Below are 23,165 nucleotides of genomic sequence, written 5' to 3'. Positions count from 1 at the left end.
GATGGACTGGGGTTTATTGCGATGTTATTATCAGCTGTTTGGACATTCTGATGTGCCATTCGAAAACTGAAACATTTATAAAACTGGACATTGGCTTTGCCTCTGCTGCAGGTTCTCCATCGCACGTCTCTCAGCAACCCTGACGGTCTGGCTGTTGATTGGGTCGGGGGTAACCTGTACTGGTGTGATAAGGGGCGGGACACTATTGAGGTGTCAAAGCTGAACGGAGCATACAGGACTGTCCTGGTCAACACAGGACTGAGGGAACCAAGAGCCATAGCTGTGGACGTCCGCAATGGGTAACGTTGAATACACCTTAATTGCTTTGTTATTGCATTATTTTGTTCTCATCTCCCTGTTTCTGCTAGTAAGGATCATTCATAAAGTGTAAGTGTTTGCCTTTGTCAGGTACCTGTACTGGTCTGACTGGGGTGATAATCCGCATATCGGCCGCATTGGGATGGATGGCACCAACAGAAGTGTGATCATACAGGACAAGATAACCTGGCCCAACGGTCTCACTCTGGATTTCATCAATGATCGCATCTACTGGGCAGATGCTAGAGAGGACTACATCGAGTTTGCAAGCTTAGACGGATCCAACAGACATACAGGTGAAAAACTCAAATATAAGGTATTCTGTGAAGGGGCTGCAGGTTATCAGAGCTGTTTTTTAAATTTATTACAAACTATAAACTGAAGTTAAAGTTAACATAGTATGAAGTGACATTAGCAAGTTTTTAGCATATCTTCGATATGCATAGTTCAAAAAAGTAAAACAAGCTTTTCATGACTGAACAACCAGGCCAGTCATATTAAAAAAGAATAACTGTTATACAATCATAAAATAAAAATATGTACTATTTTTTTATAAGTCTCTGATGCTTACCAAGGCTTTACTTATTTGATCAAATGTGACCCTGGACCACAAAACCAGTCATAAAGATCAAGATTTTGAAATTGAGATTTATACATCATCTGAAAGCTGAATAAATAAGCTTTCCATTGATGTATGGTTTGTTAGGACAGAAGAACACTTGGCGAAGGTACAACTAATTGAAAATCTGGAATCTGAGTGTGCAAAAAAAGTCTCAAAATATTGAGAAAATTGCCTTTAAAATTGTCCTTATAAAAGTTCTTATATGCAATGCATATTACTAATCAAAATTAAGTTTTGATATATTTACAGTAGGAAATTTGCAAAATATCTCCATGGAACATGATCTTTACTTAATATCCTAATGATTTTTGTCATAAAAGAAAAATTGATAATTTTGACCTATACAATGTAAAAAAAAATTGGCTATTGCTACAAATATACCCATGTTACTTAAGACCGGTTTTGTGGTCAAGGGTCACAAATACAATATTAATAGTAATATTGTGAAATATTGTTACAGTTTAAAATATTTTCTATTTAAATATATTTGAAAATGTTGTTTATTTATGCCAAATTTTCAACATCACTACACTAGTCTTCCATGTCTCCTATGCTGATTTGCTGCTGAAGAAACAATTCTGATTATAATGAATTTTAAAAAGGTGTCTATGATGTTTGTGTACCTAAAAATCCCTGTGTTTGTGCTGCAGTTTTGAGTCAGGACATCCCGCACATATTCGCCATGACTCTTTTTGAGGAGTACATCTACTGGACAGACTGGGAGACAAAGTCTATCAACAGAGCTCATAAAACACTGGGCACCAACAAGACCATGCTAATCAGCACCTTACACAGACCCATGGACATCCATATCTACCACCCTTACAGACAGCCAGAGGGTCAGGACACTCTTTTAAACACACCACACACTCTCATCTAACCAAACCACTGTCAAAGACACTTTTCATCTTGTTTTATCTCTTGAATTTAGTTGTAGGTTTAATCTTGTGTCTCTTCACTCTCACTGTAGTCACAAATCACCCGTGTCAGACCGACAATGGAGGTTGCAGTAACTTGTGTCTGCTCTCTCCCGGCGGAGGTTATAAATGTGCCTGTCCCACAAACTTTTACCTGGCCGCTGATGGGAAACAGTGCATGTCCAACTGCACTGCCAGCCAGGTGAGCGCATGATACTTGACCCAGATCATGACCTTAGACTTAAACCCGGTCTAAAAGAGAATGACACATACCATTTCTCATTTGAAATATGTTCCTGTAACATCTCTCATCAGTTTGTCTGCAAGAATGACAAGTGTATCCCGTTCTGGTGGAAGTGTGACACTGAGGACGACTGTGGCGATCGATCCGACGAGCCTGCTGACTGCCGTGAGTGATGTGGAGATACATTTTCTCCCTGTAGCATAAATAAAAGATGTGTAATATTGTGTAATAATATTTTTTTTTAACAGCTGAGTTTAAATGCAGACCAGGTCAGTTCCAATGTGATACTGGCATCTGTACAAACCCAGCGTACATCTGTGATGGAGACAACGATTGCCAGGATAACTCTGACGAGGCCAACTGTGGTATGTTTCGCCATACAATACTGCTGCTTTTCATCTGGGCAAATAGTAGAGTATTTTTATTTTTGCAAACCTTTACTTCACTACATTCCAAAGAATAACATCATATTATACTAACTGTTTATACTATTTGTCACACATTTAGTGAGGTATGCTGTATATATGTTAATGTTATAATAGCGTATGTTTTAGTAATAAAATACAAATTTTGCTTATTTGCAGATTGATACAAATTTAACATCTTCGTCCACTATTGTTCCTTATTTTAGATAAAATTGTAAAATAAACAAACATGGTTTATTGATCAGTACTTTTTACTTTTTAATACATGAGAACTTCATAAGTAAATCAAGTATTTCCTCAAGTAAAATTGTACTTCATCCACTACAGGTAAAAATAGTACTTATGAAACTTTTGTGACAGTATTGATACTGTGCTAGTGAACTACATGACTTGACAGAAGTAATGATTATTTAGATTATTGTTAAAAGTATGGTATTTAATGAATGCTAGTGTCTTTTTATTCTATTGCTGTTGCTGCTGTTTTATAAAAGCTTGACATTGTGCTGAAGTACACTGTATTGTCTGTGGTAAGAATGCTGTATTGCATTTCCACATGAGAGTACTTGCTTTAATAAGTAATAAGTTCACTTTTCACATTTTCAGACTGAAAAAATGACTGTACCTCAGCTGGCAATAACCATAGCAATTTTGTAAAGCCACTAATGTGTTTGTATGTGTGTTTTGCAGATATTCACGTGTGTTTGCCCAGTCAGTTTAAATGCACCAATCCCAGTCGCTGTATTCCCGGAATATTCCGCTGTAACGGCCAAGACAACTGCGGCGAAGGAGAGGATGAAAAAGACTGTCGTGAGTTTTATTATAAAACAGTAAAATATAAAAATGATAAGAAATAATAAGCCTTTTGTATTTTAACAATCTCACAAAGCCATGTTGTGGTTTTGATTTTAATGTGTTCAGCCACACACATAAATTAATCATGGACACTCTTATTTTCATATGGAAGATGAACATGCAGAGTGTTTGCTCATTATTTTTTTTTTTTGTTTTTTATAAATTAATAGTTTTATTCAGCAAGGATGCATTGAATAGATCAAAGTGAAAGTAAATAAATTCATAATATTACAAATATTTATTTTCTAATGAGCTGAACAACAGCATATGCAAAATGTTAAGATAATATCAGCCAAATGACTAAAGAGGCAAAGGGATATATATATACAAAGGGAAAAAAGAAGAACTAATCAAATTTGAACAGACTCTGAAAATATAATCAGTCACTCTGGAAACTAAAAGGAACACGAACTAAACATGGAGAAACATGAACACCAAGAGGTGCAAAGAATGCTTCAAAGTAAAAGTCTATATAAGCATAGAATACAGGTGGGATGTTATAGTTGATGCCATAAAAAAAAGAAAGTCCAGGTCGGAGGAATGGGAATGGTGAATTCCAGAGGGAAGAAAGGAATGCCAGGACCATTGAACAGGAGCGGACAGAGGAAGAGCTGGGGGAATTGGAGGACCAAGATAGAGCTGGTGTGACTGAGGACCCCAGTGGAGCCAGAAGACAGGGATCATGGTGAAGCTGGAGGACTGGGGAGAACTGGCAGGCACAAGAGGGAAAGTCAGGGTAGCTGATGAAGAGGAGGATGGCTACGTGGCCCATCTGGTGGCCCGTTAAATTTTGGACAAGATTGGTGTGCCATTCAAGCTAGATGGAACCAGTGGAGGACAACTAGATGGACTAAGTTGGACAAGGCTGGTCTCCATGGTCGAAACAAAGAGAGTAATTACCTGCTCAGATGAGACTCTTGGGGTGGACATAATTTTCTTGGGGTGGATATAACAGGAGCGGACAGAGGCAGAGCTGGGGGAACTGATAGAGTCAGAGTGACTGAGGACCCCAGTGGAGCCAGAAGACAGGGATCATGGTGAAGCTGGAGGACTGGGGAGAACTGGCAGGCACAAGAGGGAAAGTCAGGGTAGCTGATGAAGAGGTGGCCCATCTGCTGGCCCATCAAATTTTGGACAAGATTGGTGTGCCATTCAAGCTGGATGGAACCAGTGGACGAGAACTAGATGGACCAAACTGGACAAGGCTGGCCTCCATGGTTGAAACAAAGAGAGTAATTAAATGCTTAAAAAGGACTCTTGGGGTGAATATAATTTTGGGAAGTGGCTGCAGGCTCTGCCTCTGTCCACTCCTGTTCAGTAGTCCTGGCCTTCCTCCCTTCCCTTTGGGATCCACCATTCCCATTCCGCCGACCTGGACTTTCTTTCCTTTGAACTGGCAGCAGGCACTGGTTCTGGGATGGACAAAGTGGTGGGCGATGACTCTGGGACAGGCCAGTTCCTTGGCTTGGGGTCCTTGGCAGGCACGTGCACAGCCTCAGAGTCTGTGGCAGATGTGTGCGGTCAATATAAAAAAAAAAAAAAAAAAATCAGTTTAAGGACCAGAGAAGACTCTTCTATGAGTTCTCGTGCTGAGGCAGATTCTGGCACGTTGAAGGGGATCCACTCAGTTGTAGAACCAGGTCCAAAAAGCCACAAAATGTCTCTCATGGACATAGAAAAAGGATAACATGATTAACATGATATTTGGTCCAAACCTCTGTCACGGTTTGCAAGGAGACGTGGTTTGGTTTTGAAGTGCAGTTAAAATAAACATGTGAAGATGATACAGGACTGAAGTTGCAACAGGCTATAATGGGAGTAATGATGGGCTAAACAAGAAACAAATGTTTACAATCAGAAGCCGTGGAAGCATAATCAGCAACTCTGGAAATTAAGAGGAGCAGGAACTCGATGCGCAAACACAAACACCAAAAGGAACAAAATATACTTCAGTTCTTAGTAAAAGACTTTAGAAACAGAATTCAGGTGGAACATGACATCTCTGTTACCAAATCAGCATATTATATTGATTTCTGAAGGATCATGCAAACACAAACACCAAAAGGAACAAAATATACTTCAGTTCTTAGTAAAAGACTTTAGAAACAGAATTCAGGTGGAACATGACATCTCTATTACCAAATCAGCATATTATATTGATTTCTGAAGGATCATGTGAGTACAATAATAATAGCTGCTGAAAATCACAGGGATGTTAAAATATATTAAAACAGGGAAAAAAATATATTAAATTATATTTATATTTTACAATATTACAGTTTTTACTGTGTTTTTGACAAAAACATTTTAAAAATCTTACTGACCCAAATTTTTAAATGGTAACATGTATTTGCACAGTATGGCACTAAAATGCATTGCATGAACATTTGTTTGCTTTAGGCTTTACCTTATACAGGTCAGACTATATATTTTTGAGAATGTGATTGAAGTATAACATGTTTGTTTTGTGTATGCGTGTGTGTAGCGGAGGTGACTTGTGCGCCTAACCAGTTCCAGTGTACCATAACCAAGCGGTGTATCCCGCGCGTATGGGTATGTGATCGTGATAACGACTGCGTAGATGGATCTGATGAACCCGCTAACTGCAGTAAGTTGAAAATGTTGAAATTAAAAACTCATTGCATACAAAATTTAATCAACATTCACTGTACTTTATCCATTGCCAAGCCTATCTAGGGCTCTATGCACTTATGCTCCTAACTTCAAAAAATTGCCTTTCCATTACGAGGTAATATTTGACGCCTTAAAGTTATTTATAGTGGAATTTTGTTTTTACCTTTGTAATGGCATTTTTCTAACTTTATTAAAATTATGTCATCTTTTATGTCATTGTTTGTAAATTATATAAATTTCTAATTAAAACAAGAGAATAAGAACAAGTAGAATAAGAATAAGTTACCAATCAAATGAAATTAATATTAACATAATTAATTTTTACTACAGAGGTTGCATAGAAGAACACAACTTGTAGGTGTATTTTCGTATGTTTAATGAGGCTCAGAGGTAGTAGTAGTAGTATACTTTATTGTCCTCAAAAGGAAATTTGTTGTGGACTAAATGTTGCTGCAAACATACAATAAACAATTAGTAATACAATAAATACATAAAAACAAGATAAACTCAAAATAAAATCAATATAAACTCTTGTTTAATAAACACACTGATACAGGTACAAAGGATTTCTTATATTGATTTAGCTTACACATTGGGACTCTATATCTTCTACCAGAAGGAAGCAATTCATATTAGTGTTGTCACGGTACCAAAATTTCAGTATTCGGTACCAATACCAGTGAAAATCCACGGTTCTCGGTACCAATTTCGGTACCAAATCAAAACACAAAAACATGAATTGAACAACACACTATTTTTATTTATAACAAACAAAAATAAAACAAAGTTTTGACTTGGAAGCTGGTATTTTGAGCTGAGGTGATGAAGCATTTGCTGGAATCCCCATTTTTCACTGTATAAACTGGCACTTAATCCATACATGTGAATTCAGCAACAGCTCGGTTCAGTTTTCTTGCCTTTTTGTCGTACTTCTGCTGCTCAAAAGCATCTGGAACCATTGTCTGCTTAGGAGTTTGGTTCGTGGTCTTCTTCAGCCTGCAGCTGTAAAAGGAAAATATAATATACTTCAGTAAAACAATGGGCTGAGTCTGACTAAATGCAATATTAGATTGACACCAGCTAAACAGAACTTTATATATAACTTTTCAGTAAATAACAAACCTCAGCTTTTTATAACAAAGTTAGATAAGATTACTTATACTGAGTGTAAGATATCAATGTTACACAGACGGAAACTGTAGTATTAAAAACACTTTACAAAAAGATAACATTTAACATGACTTAATAAACAAGTGTTACATAGCAATTATTCTTCTTAATTTCAAAATGTATTCATAATTTATTTTAAATTAAAAGTTGTATCTGTTGACATTATTTCACGCACAATGAACAAACATGAACGATCAAATGTTTGCATAAAACAACATTCACACACATTAATTAATGTTCACTCACTGTAAATTTATGTTAGATAATATATTAAGTCATGTTAATGAATAGTATCTTTTACCAAACTATACAGGACTGTATTTGACTGTACTTTTATTTAATCAAACTGCGCAAACTATATTTCATAGCCTAGAACTGCTTTTCTGATGGACCGATTTTAAGGCATTAACCATACATTTGTACATTTGTTCTCTAACACACATATTTTAGCTACACGGGTCATTTAAAAGCCTCAGGTGTGTAAAAATAGTACACTATCATGTCCTGTTTTTTTTTTTTTTTTTTTTTTTTTAAATGCTATAGGAGCATTAAACACTTAATAAAGAAGTTTATTCTAATTCTCGCGTTAGCATTAGCCGCGCTAATGCTAACGATTAACTAAGCAAATGGCGATGTTTATTTAACGTATAATTTTTATAACAGAAGCTCTAAATATAAAATTAAATTAAAACTTACCTGCTTGAACTTTCATTAAATCTGGGTGTCGGTCTTTGAGGTGTTTTATTAAGTTCGATGTATTTCCTCCTTTTGAGAGAGAACTTCGATGACACCGTTTGCAAGTGGGTTTCTGATGATCTATGATGTTGCCCTTGTCATCAGTCGCAAATACAAAATATTTCCACACGTGGCTCCTTCCTCCTTTCTTTTCAACAAGCGGATTCAGAGCAGCTGCATCAGCAGCACCACCGGTCGCCGTGTCTTTCTGCTTTTATGAAGAAGACGCAACTGCGCACTTTTTGCATAGCGCAGCAAAAACCGGGTTGACCGGGTGCTCGGTACCACCGGTACTTAAGAAAACCTGGTACCGTAACATTTAATTTTTTTTAGTACCGACTTGGTACCGAAGTACCGGGTCTTTTGACAACACTAATTCATATACAAAAAATGAGTCTAATCACTAAGAATCCTCGCTGCCTAAGAGAAACACATTTCTCATATAGAACTTGAAGGTTACACTGTTCATCATGCCCAACAATTTTCCATGCTGTCAATAACAGGTGCATCAACTTACTTTTAAACTGTGCTGACAGGTTTCCAAACCATACCGTGATACCGTACCTAACAATGCTTTCCAAAACAGCTTTATAAAACAACATCATAAGATTCTTATTTACTCCATAGAGACGTAACCTACGTAAGAAGTACAATCCCTGTTGTAGATGAGTGCAAACCCATTCAATGTGTGTTTTCCATGTAAGTGAACTATCTATGTAAACACCCAAATACTTACAGGTCTGTGACTGTATAATATGATGGTCATGTATGACCACTTGACGATGGTCAACTATGCATTTTGGGTCAAAAACAAACTCTTCCATTTTCTTTGTATTTATTATTAACTCATTTTTATCACACCAGTCAACAGGCTTATTTCTGACTGGTACGTGGTGCTAATATCGTCATGCACATAGAGTAAACTTAGTATGGCTGTGTCATCTGAATATTTGAATATATAATTTTGTGAATGCCTGCTTTTGTAAAAAGTGTAAAAAGAATAGGTGAACTGACACAGCCTTGTGGAACACCTGTACTACTGCTCTTTTCATGTGAGAGAAATTTATTTACCTTTACACATTGAGTTCTATTTGTTAAAAAAAAGTAATACCACTTAATAATACATGGGTTTACACTCAGCTGCTTCATCTTCTCTATTAACAAATAGGGTTGAATTGTATTAAAAGCAGAGCTAAAAATCAATAAACAATAACTGAGCATAAGCTTTAGGGCCTTCTAAATGCCTTAAAATTAAGTGCATAATGCTGTAGCATCTTCAGTTCGTCTCCCTTGTCTATAGGCGCACTGTAAGGGATCTAGATTACTAGCAATCTCTGCTTTTAACATGGACACAACACACTTTTTAAAACATTTTATAATCACAGATGTTAATGCAACTGGTCTAAAATCATTATCCTCTGCAGGCCTAGCTATTTTAGGAAGAGGTGTAATCAATGTTCTTTTCCATAAACTGGGAACAATACCTAAATGCAAAGATTGCTGAAATATAGGAAGCCAAGCAGGAGTCAGTTTATCCACACAACACTTAACAATATGGGGGGAAATTCCATGAATGAAGATGCTCAGCGGGTCAGTTGTGACTTGTTTCAGACTATTTTGGATGACAAAATAGAGCAAAATCAGGCAAAAGTTTTATAGTCAGACAATGTAAGTCACTTAATATTAACTTCTTGTTTATTTAACTGTTGTATCAAATCAATATCTCATTTACAAACTTCCTTAAAAATCATTAAAAGCTGTTACTCATCTTAGTTCATTGTGATCTCACAAAGTTCCATTATAATCAACAAAGCTCTCTACACTGCACGATAATTCTATTATTTACACTCTCTCTACACTTTATGAAAGGATTGGTGAGATATGTCTGTGATACATTACTCAACGTTGCAAAAACACATAAAAACCTTTGAAGCTCCCCTAAGCGCAAACACAAATATGTTGATCGGGTCAGTTGCACTGGTGCTCCTAAATATTTTTTCATAGTTGCACGGTAGAGCCTTGCTATTGATAGAGAAAACAGGCATGTTTATAATTTCAAAATAGCTAAATATATTTTATATTATTGTTCGATTACTTCTACCTATCAGCACATATTGATTAGCAATAGTTCAGTTCTTTCTTGTCTCTTTCTCTCTGTAGCTCAGATGACGTGTGGTGTGGATGAGTTCCGCTGTAAAGACTCCGGCCGCTGTATCCCAGCTCGCTGGAAATGTGACGGAGAGGATGACTGTGGCGACTCCTCTGATGAACCCAAAGAGGAGTGCGGTGCGTTCATACGCTCTTATTTAGATTTGTGAATTTAGATTTTTGAGTTAACTATCCCTTTCAATTTAACTTATTTAAAATTTGAATCTTTCTTTAACTTTCTTTAACTGCTGAAGAATTAAACAGCATTATTATTGTGACTATATATGCAGATGAGAGGACATGTGAGCCGTATCAGTTCCGATGTAAAAACAACCGCTGTGTTCCTGGTCGCTGGCAGTGTGACTATGACAACGACTGTGGGGACAATTCAGACGAGGACAAGTGTGGTAGGTTTCCACCACCGGCTGCTGCATCTGAACTGAGACTCCATGAGCCTGTACGAACATCCAAACACACACACATCCAGAGACACACTTCACCTTACATCACAGCAGTGACAGCAGGAACAGAGCGTTCTGAAAGAAAGGCCGTGCCGTTAAGCTTTCAGACAGGTGGCAGACGGCGATATGAAATAAGCCGAAAACCTGATCGGTGTCATTCTCATTTATTTGTTCATGAGCACATTTTAATGAACAAGAGGACTTTTTTTTCCCTTTGTGCATGTTTTCGTTTCGTCCAGTCATTTACGTGTCTACATCTTGTTTATTCTTCATTTCACACTGCCACATTGATGTGGGTTAGAGGTAGGTTTCCATTTTCAAATGTCCACTTCAGTCCTGAACATTTCCTTCAGTGGCGGCTCACTGATGACACTGGAAGGCTTGAATGTTCCTTTTTGTTTCACTATGCATGAAAAAACGAAAATATCTATCATCAACACCCTTTGAAACTAAACGCTTAATGAAGAAATAATCATGATAGTCAATGACTAAAAATGAGCCTTTTCCAGCACTCAGAAGCTAGCCACTATGAAGCCTATTCCTGCAGTTTTTAAGCAGTTTATTTTATTTTATTTTTTATGCCTGCTTCTCCCAAACACCCAAACCTCCATCTGTCCTTGTGGCTCTGGTTTAAACTAGATGCCCTTAACAATCACATTACCTACAAACCCTGCTTCTACAGCTGAAATAATCTAATGAGACCCTTCTGGTTGAATCTCAGGGGAAAAAAATGTCCATGCCACATTTCATCATAAAATTACATTTTGTTTTTAGATATTTCAGCTTGTTTTTAGGCCTATTAAAAGTTTTTGCACCATGTCAATAATTTTAATGACAACAAAGCACATTTTCCAATTTTATTGATTCATTGATTTTTAAGAAATTAATACATTTGTTTAGAAGCGATGCATTAAATTAGTCCCAATGATAGGAAGACATTTTATAATGTTACATAAGATTTTATTTTAAAAATTCCGTTTATTTTTAATTTTCCGTTTATCGAAATTCTGCTTTGCATTGCAGTAGTAAATTACATTTTAAAATCTATTATATAATAGAAAACAGATATAACATATATCACAATATAAGGACACATTAATACACAAAATTTCTCAATGCTATTTGTTTTTACAGTATTTTTGATTAAATAAATGCAGCAGAACGGTTGTGTAAGAATACTTGCGAGTTCAACAAAACATTTTTATTTATTTATTTGTTTATGACTTTACTGTGATGCGATGTGATACTAATGCGAATTGGGATAATAGTGTGCTTTATTGTAAAATATAAAAAAAAAACGTACGTACGTACATACATACATAAATGTTGTCAAAAATCTTTACCCTAACAACATGTTTAATTTCTTTGTTTTGATTATGTAGTGAAATATGACCTGGACACGTTTTTGACTGGTATTGTGAGATTCACCCTACTGTATTCTAAAATGTGAAGATATTGTTGAGGTATAACTGGATAGTGTGTTTTGTCTGTGTCAGTGCCCAGGCAGTGCTCTGAGAGTGAGTTTGCCTGCACCAGTGGTCGCTGTATTGCTGGCAGATGGAAGTGTGATGGAGATCATGACTGCACTGATGGATCTGATGAGGTAACTCACAAAACCACTTATTCACACCTGTTGCAGGAAAACACACTTCAGTGGAATTCTCATCAATGATGACCCTCATGAACAGCAAATACTCATTACAGTATTTACTGTGTGTGTATTTTACAGCATGGCTGTGATGTGAAGTGTGATAACGACCAGTTTCAGTGTAAGAACGGTCACTGTATCCCGTTCCGCTGGAGGTGTGATGCTGACACTGACTGCATGGACGGCAGCGATGAGGAGAACTGCGACACTGGAGGTTAAAAACACACACACAAAAACATCTTAAAGACATAGTTACCTTAAACTGAAACTGTTTTTCAATTATTAAAGCAATAGTTCATCCCAAATATAAAATTTGCTCAAAATATCATCAGGCAATCAATGATGTAGATGACTGTTTCTTCATCTGAATAGATTTGTAGCATACGGAGAAATGTAGCGTTACATCACTTGCTCACCAGTGGATCTTCTGCTGTGAATGGGTGCCATCAGAATGAGAGTCCAAAGATCTGATAAAAACATCACAATAATCCAAAAGTAATTTGTACGACTTCAGTCCATCAATTAACATCTTGAGAAGTAAAAAGCTGCATGTATGTAAGAAACAAATCCGTCTTTTATGGTAAATATCCAGTCCATAATTTGTAAAATTGCTTTCTCCAGTGAAAAAGTCCATCCCCTGTTGTCCTTCAGATTCACCTGCATATTAGTTTAGAACTGTTTTAGGCTGTTTTTTATTTGTAACAGTTGCTTAATCTGTGAATATTTCTCTTCTGATGAAGACAGAGTATTTCACTGGAAAAAGCAATATAATGAATAGAGGACTCATATTTTGACCAGACACAGTGGTTTGAAGTTAAAAACATCTTAATCAAACAAACATGCAGCTTTTCACTTCACAAGATGTTAATTGATGGACTGGAGTCATGTGAATTATTGTGATATTTTTATCAGCTGTTTGGACTCTGACGACACCCATTCACTACAGAGGAAAGCAGTTTTCTAAAGAAAGAAACAGACTTATCTACATCTTGGATGGCCTAAGGGCAAGTCAAATGTAAGCAATTTTCCCTTTTTGGTTGAACATTTCCGTTCACTCTGTTTGCTTTTTTTGAAGACATTTTTTCTGTATAATGATGATTAATAGCAACCACATCTGTCAAGCTCCATAGAAGAGGCCCGTACGATTTCTGCACTGTCATACAAAAAAGCTTTGTGTAAGGAACAGACCAAAAAGTTACTGCTAATCTTTGCCCGTGTGTTTGTCTAGATTCTATGTACTTACATATGCATAGTTAATACACGGTGAATTGGTTAAATTTCAACTCGAACTGTAGTGCGCAAGATGTATGGTCTGCTGTTATGGTGCTTTTGTGTATTTTGAAAGAACAGAAAAAAATAGCACTATATAGATTTACAAAGTTAAGTATATAATGACAGAATTTTTATTTATCATTGAACTGTTTCTTTAAACAACAGCATTACCCATAAATCAGTGCCTGCAGTATTAATTAGAGTGATCAGGCTCTCTGGAGAGGGTTTTAGTATTCAAGGAGGCCTTTCTGACGATGTGCTGCCAAGTGTTTTACACACATACACACACTTGGTAATTGCTGTGCAGTTGTGCTGGAATGAATACAGATGAGTTAACCTCTCTATGTGTGTGTGTGTGTGTGTGTAGTGGGTCGATTCTGCCCTCTGGATGAGTTTCAGTGTAATAACACTCTGTGTAAACCACTGGGTTGGATGTGTGATGGCGAGGACGACTGTGGAGACAACTCAGACGAGAACCCAGACGTGTGCAGTGAGTAGTTGATTTTTTTTTCCCCAAACTCAATTAGCACTTCATTTTCCCCTCAGACACTCTCTCAGATATTTCCCAGAACTGTGCAAGTAAAATTAGGGGTGGACAATATGAGCCAAATCTTGCATCAGGCTTTGTAATTTTATATCACATTAAATGTTTGTGTGTGTGTGTGTGTGTGTGTGTGTGTGTGTGTGTGTGTGTGTGTGTGTGTGAAATTAAAACTATGGTGATTTGTATATTAAATCCCCATCTGCCAATGGCTCTTTTTGAAGAATTCAGTGAATTAAACACTTCACAAATTTTGTATGAATTTGTTTTCATGTTAGCATTTTCTTCCTTGTTTTGACCTGTTTGGTCAAAACAATCGCTCTGTATTTTTTGACATTTTGACTTCATGTTTCCTCATTGCTCTCACATGTAAGTACTTTAATGAAATCCTGCCCACTGTGCACTGTAATTATTTAGGAATGCAAGCCTCATGTTTCAGATATTAATCAGATTCTTTCTTGAATGCTGATCAATATGGCATATTAAGTGCAATTAAATACACAGCAGTAGTAACAGCTATGACACAAAACACCTGTTCAGCATATTACTGCACCTTTTAATTTATGTGTATGTGTCAGGGACTTTATTTTTTGCATACAGTGTGAATATTGCAACCTTTTAATATGGTTGTGAAAAAAAGTGTGAAACAGGCCTTAGGATTCTTCATTTGCATTAGCAGCGTAGCTTCATTTACATCTGGAGCGTAGGTTTATTTGCAGTGTTAGTAGCAAACTGTTGCGCAAACTATAAAACTAAAGTTTTGAATGTTTGGGGTCCAGCCTGATTCTCCAATCGTCTGAATTTTCACATCAAAAAAAGAAGGGTGTTTTTAATCTGTGTGTGTTTCAGAGAGATTCCAGTGTCCTCCCACCAGACAGTTCCGATGCCATAATGACCGAGTGTGTCTGCCAGTGTCTAAACAATGTGATGGTGTTGACAACTGCGGAGACAACAGTGATGAACTCAACTGCCGTGAGTAATTGCTACTTTTCTTGGATGATTTATTTAAATTAAATTTTGCAATCTCTGCATCAGAATGTCATGGGGTTGGGCACATTTGGCTTGGTCTAGTAAGCAGCCAATAAATGGTGACATTTCACCTTGCTAGCCACACCCTAGCAACTAGGGATGGGACAATAAATCTGTGCAACGCGAATCACGAAATGAATCAGCATCGATTCGAGATTTTTCAAACACATCGCCATTCTTTCTCAAATTGATTCTGAGCTTAATTTTGAATAGCAGTTGGCACTGCTTGCTTTAGAAAGAGCAATGCTCTGCTTGTTGCAAAATCCTTACGCGCACTTGTATAATCATTTATACAATTTGAAAAGGTTGAAGCGAATTACATAGGTGTTTACAGTGGGATATGTTTACAATAATCTCGCGTCATAAAAATTACATGAAATTACATGACTCAGCCGAACGCACAAGTACTCTTTACCACTCTTCTTCATGAGCATTTGAGTGTGCCAATAAAAACTAGATTAGAGTGCCATCTGCTGTTAAAATCTAAGCTCAGAATCAATTCCAAAGAGAATGGAGATGCATTCGGAAGATCTCAGAATCGATCCACGAATTAATGTATTGTCCCATCCCTACTAGCAACTAGTTACAGAACCCTAGCAACCCAATCCCATAGACTACCGTTGGAAAAAGGGGAGATGTATATCTGTGGATCACAACATTGTAGAGACATGTGTGGCCTCTTCTGACTCAGACTGGAGAGTGGTCTTTAATTATCACTGTGAAAATTGTTTAGTCACACCCTAGCAACCATATAATACATTTAACTGACCATATTTCTCAACCACAATAACACAGAGACATAGGGGTAGGCTCATTTGACTCAGACTCCCAAGCACTCTTTAAATATTTGGCAACAATCTAGACCACTGTTGAACACCCTAGCAACCACAACAAAAAGAGGAATATCTTTAAATCTGAATGTCATAGAGGCACATGAGTTATATCATTCATACTGGTAAGCAGCCATTGAAGTATCACCTTTGGCAGCTGCCAAGCCATAGGCATGGGGCTTGGCTCTTTTGACAAATGCGAGCAAACAGGACTTCTGACATACTACACATGCTAGCAGAGTATAGCTACATGCTAATAGCGATAAGCTCAGTGCTACAACATGCTAAAAATCCTAAATGTTAAAATATGATAAAAAAAGACCCCACTAACTGCCCACCCTGTTGCTGGTCCTTTGCTGGTTTTTGCTGGTCCTTGACCAGCAACATGACCAGCTAAGGACCAGAATAAACCAGCAAAGAACCAGAATAAACCAGCTAAGGACCAGCTTAAACCAGCATCAAAACCTACCTAACCAGCATCCCAGCATCAAAACATACCTACCTTTTTCACCAGGGCAGTGTCGAGTTTTGCCATGACAAGTACCCATCACCATTTCTTCAGAAAATGTACGTCTAGTTACAGTTGACATTTGCTGAGGACAAAAGTGGCTGATGTGAAAACATTAAAAACTGAAACTTTTTTTCTGTAGCATTGCAGGCTAGAAAGAGGTAGATTTTTTGGGATCAGGATTTAGGATTAGCATCAGCATTGTATTAATTTTATCAGTAGGCAGTCATTAAAACACAGGTGAAACCATTTCCTGAGAATGAGCCATTGATCATACTAGTAAATGTCTATTGAAGTGAATTTGTCTTTGTTTCCTGTCAGAAACTCCTGCGCCTGCGGTCTGTGGAAAGAGTGAGTTTACATGCAGCACTGGAAAGTGTATAAGCATTGACCTACGCTGCAATTTCTTCAATGATTGTGAAGACTACGGCTCTGATGAGATCAATTGCAACAAGAAAGGTGAGTTTATTTGCCAGCATTTTTTGTTTGTTTTTTGTCAAACCTAAAAAACTGAGGTACATCAAGTATGTATTTGTGTTGTGCTGTGTCTCTGAACAGATTTGGGTCTAAATGAATGCCGTAACAACCGCAGTGTGTGTGGAGACGAAGGTCATTGTATGGTGAACGGAACCGACTCGTTCTGCTCCTGCAAACCCGGCTTCCAGAAAACACACCCACAAACCTGCGCAGGTACGAGAAACTGCTAAGTTTCAAACTTAACAGAATAAAACCAGAATGAATGCAAAGACGACTGTGAAATTCCCTTTATACATGTTATGCTTTTTGTGCCTGTCCAAGTCATTAATCTTTCTTAACAGATGTGAACGAGTGCAAGCAGTTTGGGATCTGTTCTCACATTTGTAACAATACAAAAGGCTCCCACAAATGCAGCTGCTACAAGAACTTCATCAAAGTGAATGACACCTGCAAGGCTGACAGTATGTTTCAAATTTATTTGTTTACCATTTTTCACAATGCACACAGTTTCAAGGCAGTTTTACAGAAAATGCTGATGTTTATAATTAAAATATCTAATATCATCATGCCTAACAGTCACATTTGACAGGTTCAACTGGACGATAGATAGATAGATAGATAGATAGATAGATAGATAGATAGATACATAGATAGATAGATAGATAGATAGATAGATAGATAGTTAGTTAGTTAGTTAGTTAGTTAGTTAGTTAGTTTGTTAGTTAGTTAGTTAGTTAGTTTGGTAAGCGAGTATACTGTACCCAGATAGCACAGGTATGTCTGCAAGATGTCTGTTAAAGATCACTTGATCTGGAAAGCATCTGCTGTGTACAAACATCTGACAGGCATCTGTAAGATGTCAGTTTTACATACATTCTAAATCATAAACATCTTAAAGACATCTAATAGATGTCTATTTGACATCTGATAGGAAACATCCAATAGACATACTGCAGATGAGTAAACACTCTAAAAATTCCATCTTGCAGATGTAAATGTAGACGTCAAATAGACGTCTCTGTGATGTACTTGTGCTATCAGGGTATGTATGCTGTATGTATGTATTATATATCCAACTTTAAATATATTGTTTTATTAAATAATATAGTTTACATTTTGAAACAGTAAAAAAAAAATAATATATATATATATATATATATATATATATATATAAAATATATATCACTTTATGGCTGTATACTGTATCCAGACAGGTGCAGGAGTTCAAAATTTGTTCAAATTAAGTGTGGTGTGTTGCTGTATCTTAATTTCAGTATTACATTCCCTTTCTGTCATTCTAGGCAGTGACAAACAGGCTCTGTATGTGGCAGATGATAATGAAATTCGCAGTTTGTATCCTGGAATGCAAAACTGGATATATGAACAGGCCTTCCAAGGAGATGCCAATGTACGAATCGACGCAATGGACCTGCATATCAAATCCAAACGGATCTTCTGGACCAACTGGCACACCGGCAGAATCTCATCTTTTGAGCAGCCCTCTGCTGGACCCACCTCCCCGAACTCAAACCGCAACCGAAGACAAACAGATTCCAGAGTTACTGATCTCGAGGTCAGTGGTTGTCAGTAACATATGAGCAGATTTATTTTTAATGTTAGTGCAGTGCAGCCATTTGTGACTTGAATGTATGATATATCCGGTCTCATCCGGGTTTATTTATTTTACCCATACAAAAACAGTCCATTATGAAGATTGATATTGCAAACCGGTATTTGATATTAGTTATTTGCCTAGAACGACTAATGAGTCAAAAGTCTGACACATTTACAAAAAAATAAACTTCCATTTTTGCAAACTAAAGTGGATAACTCTATGTTTTGTTGTTAACTAAAACTACAACCATACAAAACATGTTGCTTAAAATAAAATAAATATTAAATTACACATTTATTTATATTTTTATTTAGTTTAACTATATACTAAAATAGTTACAACTAAATCTGAAATAAAAATAAATGTAAAAAGCAAAAAATAATCAAACTGTTAACAAATCTAACTAAATTAGCTTGAAAGTAACAAATTAACTAAAACTAAAATGAAAATGGGGGGGAAAAAAAACAATAAAACATATTCAAAATATTGCTAAAAATTATAAGAGTAGCTCAATGATACTAAATAACACTGATTAATATTTGTGTTTTTTATCTCAGACTTGCTATTATAATTTTTTTATGCTAGAACACCATCAAACTTTTCAACATTTAAAACTATGTAAACAAGATATTTTTTGAGAAACTGAAGGATGAGAATGGAAGCCTGATTTCACCAGTGAATAAAACATAAAAAAGGACTTTGTTTTTCTCAGAATTGATATAAACACGCAATTGCCTTTTTTTTTTTTTTTTAATTCGGTGGCTGGTTTCCATAGATGAGTCATGGCGCTCATATTTTATTTCAATGTATCATTATCATTATTTCAATAAATATTCAATTTAGGGTGCATATGAAATAAACCCATGCTAGTTATTTTTGCTCATCTATTTATTTTTGTAGAAATATTGAAGTAATATTTTAGAGAACATTTTGTACAGTAATATGACATTTGTTTGACAAAACATCGACAAAACTATAAAATGAAGCAATGATGAAATAACAAATTAAGTATATTGTAATAAAATAAACAAAGCAATAAAGTAACATTGCAGTAATAAACTAGTAATGGATAACAGCAGTATTTGAAATCAGAAAAGAAAAACACAAACATGCAAAGTAAACTAAGAATGACTTTAACAAAGGGAATAAAAGAAGTAACCTTTGATTTGTTGTAGATCCCTGGTCTGAAGATGCCTCGTGGGATTGCTGTGGACTGGGTAGCCAACAACATCTACTGGACGGACTCAGGTCGTGATGTCATTGAGGTGGCACAAATGAACGGACGCAATCGAAAGACCCTCATCTCGGGCATGATAGACGAGCCCTATGCCATCGTGGTGGACCCACCAAGAGGGTGAGCGGATCTTAAACAGAAAATAGATGCTTCCTCAGCATTCTTAAGCATCAATAATAGCACTGTTTGTGTCAGTATATTTCTGTTGCAAAACATTACATTTATTAGTGGTTTTTGCTAAGTCAATCATGTTCATATTTAGGGTTAACACTAAGTATTTGGCTTTGTATTGAAACTACTGTGTGTTAACCTTTGATTCTTGAAGCACTATGTACTGGGCTGACTGGGGAAACCATCCTAAGATTGAGACAGCCGCTATGGACGGCACCATGAGAGAGACACTGGTACATGAAAACATCCAGTGGCCCACAGGTCAGACATCCTGTGAATTAAACACTACACACACTTATTCAAGCACTTGGGGCCCTCATAATATGACTTCTTTTGGGTTTGTTTGCCAGGTCTAGCTGTGGATTACTTCAATGAACGTCTGTACTGGGCTGATGCCAAACTCTCTGTTATCGGGAGTGTCAGACTGAATGGAACAGATCCCGTCATTGCTGTCTCCAGCGTTAAAAACAGTTGAGTCATTTAGTTCTACAATTTAGGTCACATCCCTGTAACATACTGTAGAAGTACATTCACATGCCAGAACAGTAGGATATAATAGGACAACAGGCCTGAGAAAACTGATTCACTAATGCATCCTCTGGATCAATCCATAGGAGTTACATTTTGGAAAGACTAAACAGAATAAAACATTAAAGCCAAAACACGTAAACACATTTTGTTTTGTAATTTAATGCAAAATTTGAAACATCTTGAACAAACAACCAACACATTAAATGCAGAAGATTCAATTCACAGTTGATTTCAATACAGGTAGAATAAGGAACAATGTGCTAACAATAATATATATGGCACAAAAATTTAAACTGTGTTTTATGAGTACTAAACAGAGAAGCGCACTTCCAGAACAAAAATTTACAGATAATTTACTCACCCCCTTGTCATCCAAGATGTTCATGTATTTCGTTCTTCAGTTGATAAGAAATTGTTTCTTGATGAAAACATTACCAAATTTTTCTCCATATAGTGGACTTCAGTGGTGCCCCCAAGTTTGAACTTCCAAAATGCAGTTTAAATGCAACTTCAAATGGCTGTAAATGATCCCAGCCGGGGAAGACGTGTCTTATCAAGTGAAACGATCTGTTATTTTCAAAACAAATTGACAATATATATACTTTTTGAACTCAAATGCTCGTGTTTATTCTCTGCAATGTGTATGCATAGTTTGTGTAATCTGGGTCAATACAGTTAGGGTATGTCGAGAAACTCCCATCTTGATTTCTTCTTCAACATCAAAATCATCCTTTCTCACGTATTTCTGCGTGTCTGTGTTAGTGAATGGCGCAGACGCGCAGTTTTGTTCACTACACACATATGCGTGACGCTCACGGTGATTTCAGCCTCTGCCGCCTCAATATATGAGTATATGAACACATGAACATAATCTCTAGAACTGCTCTGAGAGTCACTTCATGAGCATTTTATCATTTCTTTTGCGAAAAACTGTCATCATATAATGAAGGTCTTCACAGCAACAAAATAAAATAAAAGTTCGGTTTAACTTGACAGTCAGAAATAAATTAATATATTACTTAATGAAAAGATAGTACTACTACTACTAATAAAAATATTATTAAAACAATGTTTAAGGAATATTTCCCAGAAAAAATATTTACCAGAATTTATTTACCAGAAAATTGTAAATACACAACAAATTATTTCTAAAAAAAAATAAATAAATCGCCTATAATAAATTAATTTGTTATCTAATCTAATTATCTTTCATACATGCATTAGACATACTTTTGATTATTAAAATGTAATGAAATGATTAAAATAGAATCCAGAAAATTAATGGAAAACAGAGAGTCACAAACAAAACTGAATTTGAGAAAAATAATAAAACGTATTTCACTGGGCCTTAAAAACACGTATTTTTTGTTTAACTTTTAATAAATTGCTGTTAAATTCTCCAAGTTGATCTTTTCCTGTTGTTCTATGTTTTTTTCGTAGTATTGGTTCAGTAGTAGTATCGTGATACTTTAGTCAGGTATCATATCAAAGTCAAAATTTTGGTATCTTGACAACACTAAGCCGATGATGACACCACATTCTGGATTGTCTCGTCCAAGAAAGAAATATGCAATGCAGCCTTAAAATCTGGTCAAAATTAGTGTCTTGAGGCATTATTAAGTTACATTCCTTTTTTAACAGCCTTCTTGTCAGAAGTGCACCTATGATGCTGTAAAATGCTGCCTGTATAGCTCACTAGGTTTGGAAACAGAGCATAATCACATGCTTGAAAGTAATTCACACCCTGCCTACAGTTCTACTACTCTGCTACGTACAGCCTTTTATTGTCTTTAAGAGTTGAGTGTATGAATCAGCCCTATAATGCTTACTGCAGAAAAATGGATAAATAATCAACTATGCTCTTAAGGAGAATTGTATTATTATGGCATGTGAATATGTGATATTTGTGTGTTTGTGTATACCAGTGTTATCTTTGTTTTATAATTTTTGTATGTTCTTTAGAATATTCTTGAAAGATTTTTGTAAGGTTAATGCATCACCAATTTTTGAATGTGCTTTTATAAAGAGAGAGCTATAAAATAACAGTCTTTTTTCTCTCTCAGATTTGCACCACCCTTTCAGTATCGACATCTTTGAGGATTTCATATATGGCGTGACCTATCACAACAACTTTGTCTTCCGTGTCAACAAGTTTGGCAAGAGTGCAGTGGAGCATCTGACCACAGGAGTGAACCATGCCACAGATTTGGTCCTGTACCACCCTTACAAACAGCCAGAGAGTAAGTCTGGGAAATAAATCTGTCAAAACAACCGATTCTTACAAATCACTCAGGCTTTATTTTGTATGAACTCACTCTCAAAAGATGATAATCAGTGTAGTTTTTGCTCCTTGATTGATGGATGAATGGATAAATTTACTGGAAGAAATTTGGCAAAGTGTTTTTATGAAGTGTTAATGGACATAAATATGTAAGATTGGTTTGATCATTTAACAAAAACGTAGCGTGTAAACATTGCTGTTTCATATCATAGTGGCCAACCCATGTGACAGGAAGAAGTGTGAGTGGTTGTGTCTGCTCAGCCCCAGCGGTCCAGTGTGCATGTGTCCCAATGGCAGAATACTGGACAGTGGCACCTGTGTCGAGGTTCCTACCCCAACATTGTCCCCTGTCTGTGAGTATACAGCTGTGACCTTTCAAAATGCTTGAAAAGGGAAAACAGATGCTGCAGTTCCATGTGGTATTTTTTGAAAGAACACTATGCAGTGAGTCAGTAACAGGAGTGAGAAAACATAAAAGCCAAAGTGGAACTAGTTCACCCAC

The 23,165-nt window shown here is 36.4% G+C and overlaps 1 protein-coding gene and 1 long non-coding RNA gene across 8 annotated transcripts in view; one reads left to right on the top strand and one right to left on the bottom strand.

The window, feature by feature from the left end:
• The window catches only part of lrp1aa (low density lipoprotein receptor-related protein 1Aa), a 170,031-nt gene that overhangs the window by 135,714 nt on the left and 11,152 nt on the right, over positions 1 to 23,165 (top strand). For all 7 annotated transcript variants that reach the window (XM_051122933.1, XM_051122930.1, XM_051122929.1 and 4 more), the window contains exons 59-81: positions 112 to 299; positions 409 to 614; positions 1,591 to 1,779; positions 1,911 to 2,059; positions 2,173 to 2,266; positions 2,350 to 2,466; positions 3,214 to 3,333; positions 5,864 to 5,986; positions 10,078 to 10,203; positions 10,356 to 10,472; positions 12,023 to 12,129; positions 12,256 to 12,388; positions 13,814 to 13,936; positions 14,837 to 14,959; positions 16,676 to 16,813; positions 16,913 to 17,044; positions 17,173 to 17,292; positions 18,133 to 18,404; positions 19,622 to 19,800; positions 20,006 to 20,112; positions 20,202 to 20,321; positions 22,446 to 22,622; positions 22,876 to 23,016. In XM_051122933.1, coding sequence (XP_050978890.1) covers positions 112 to 299; positions 409 to 614; positions 1,591 to 1,779; positions 1,911 to 2,059; positions 2,173 to 2,266; positions 2,350 to 2,466; positions 3,214 to 3,333; positions 5,864 to 5,986; positions 10,078 to 10,203; positions 10,356 to 10,472; positions 12,023 to 12,129; positions 12,256 to 12,388; positions 13,814 to 13,936; positions 14,837 to 14,959; positions 16,676 to 16,813; positions 16,913 to 17,044; positions 17,173 to 17,292; positions 18,133 to 18,404; positions 19,622 to 19,800; positions 20,006 to 20,112; positions 20,202 to 20,321; positions 22,446 to 22,622; positions 22,876 to 23,016 — 3,301 coding nt within the window. The remainder of the gene's footprint in view (positions 1 to 111; positions 300 to 408; positions 615 to 1,590; positions 1,780 to 1,910; positions 2,060 to 2,172; positions 2,267 to 2,349; positions 2,467 to 3,213; positions 3,334 to 5,863; positions 5,987 to 10,077; positions 10,204 to 10,355; positions 10,473 to 12,022; positions 12,130 to 12,255; positions 12,389 to 13,813; positions 13,937 to 14,836; positions 14,960 to 16,675; positions 16,814 to 16,912; positions 17,045 to 17,172; positions 17,293 to 18,132; positions 18,405 to 19,621; positions 19,801 to 20,005; positions 20,113 to 20,201; positions 20,322 to 22,445; positions 22,623 to 22,875; positions 23,017 to 23,165) is intronic.
• On the bottom strand, positions 6,752 to 8,085 carry LOC127173244 (uncharacterized). Its single transcript, XR_007828732.1, has 2 exons — positions 7,879 to 8,085; positions 6,752 to 7,014 (listed from the first exon to the last, which is right to left on the bottom strand). It is a non-coding gene; the product is annotated as an uncharacterized LOC127173244 (long non-coding RNA).

The sequence above is a fragment of the Labeo rohita genome, chromosome 11 (assembly GCF_022985175.1).
Source record: "Labeo rohita strain BAU-BD-2019 chromosome 11, IGBB_LRoh.1.0, whole genome shotgun sequence".
Taxonomy (NCBI): Eukaryota; Metazoa; Chordata; class Actinopteri; order Cypriniformes; family Cyprinidae; genus Labeo; species Labeo rohita.
The sequence above is the reverse complement of the archived record's forward strand: the minus strand, read 5'-3'. Positions and strand labels throughout refer to the sequence as shown.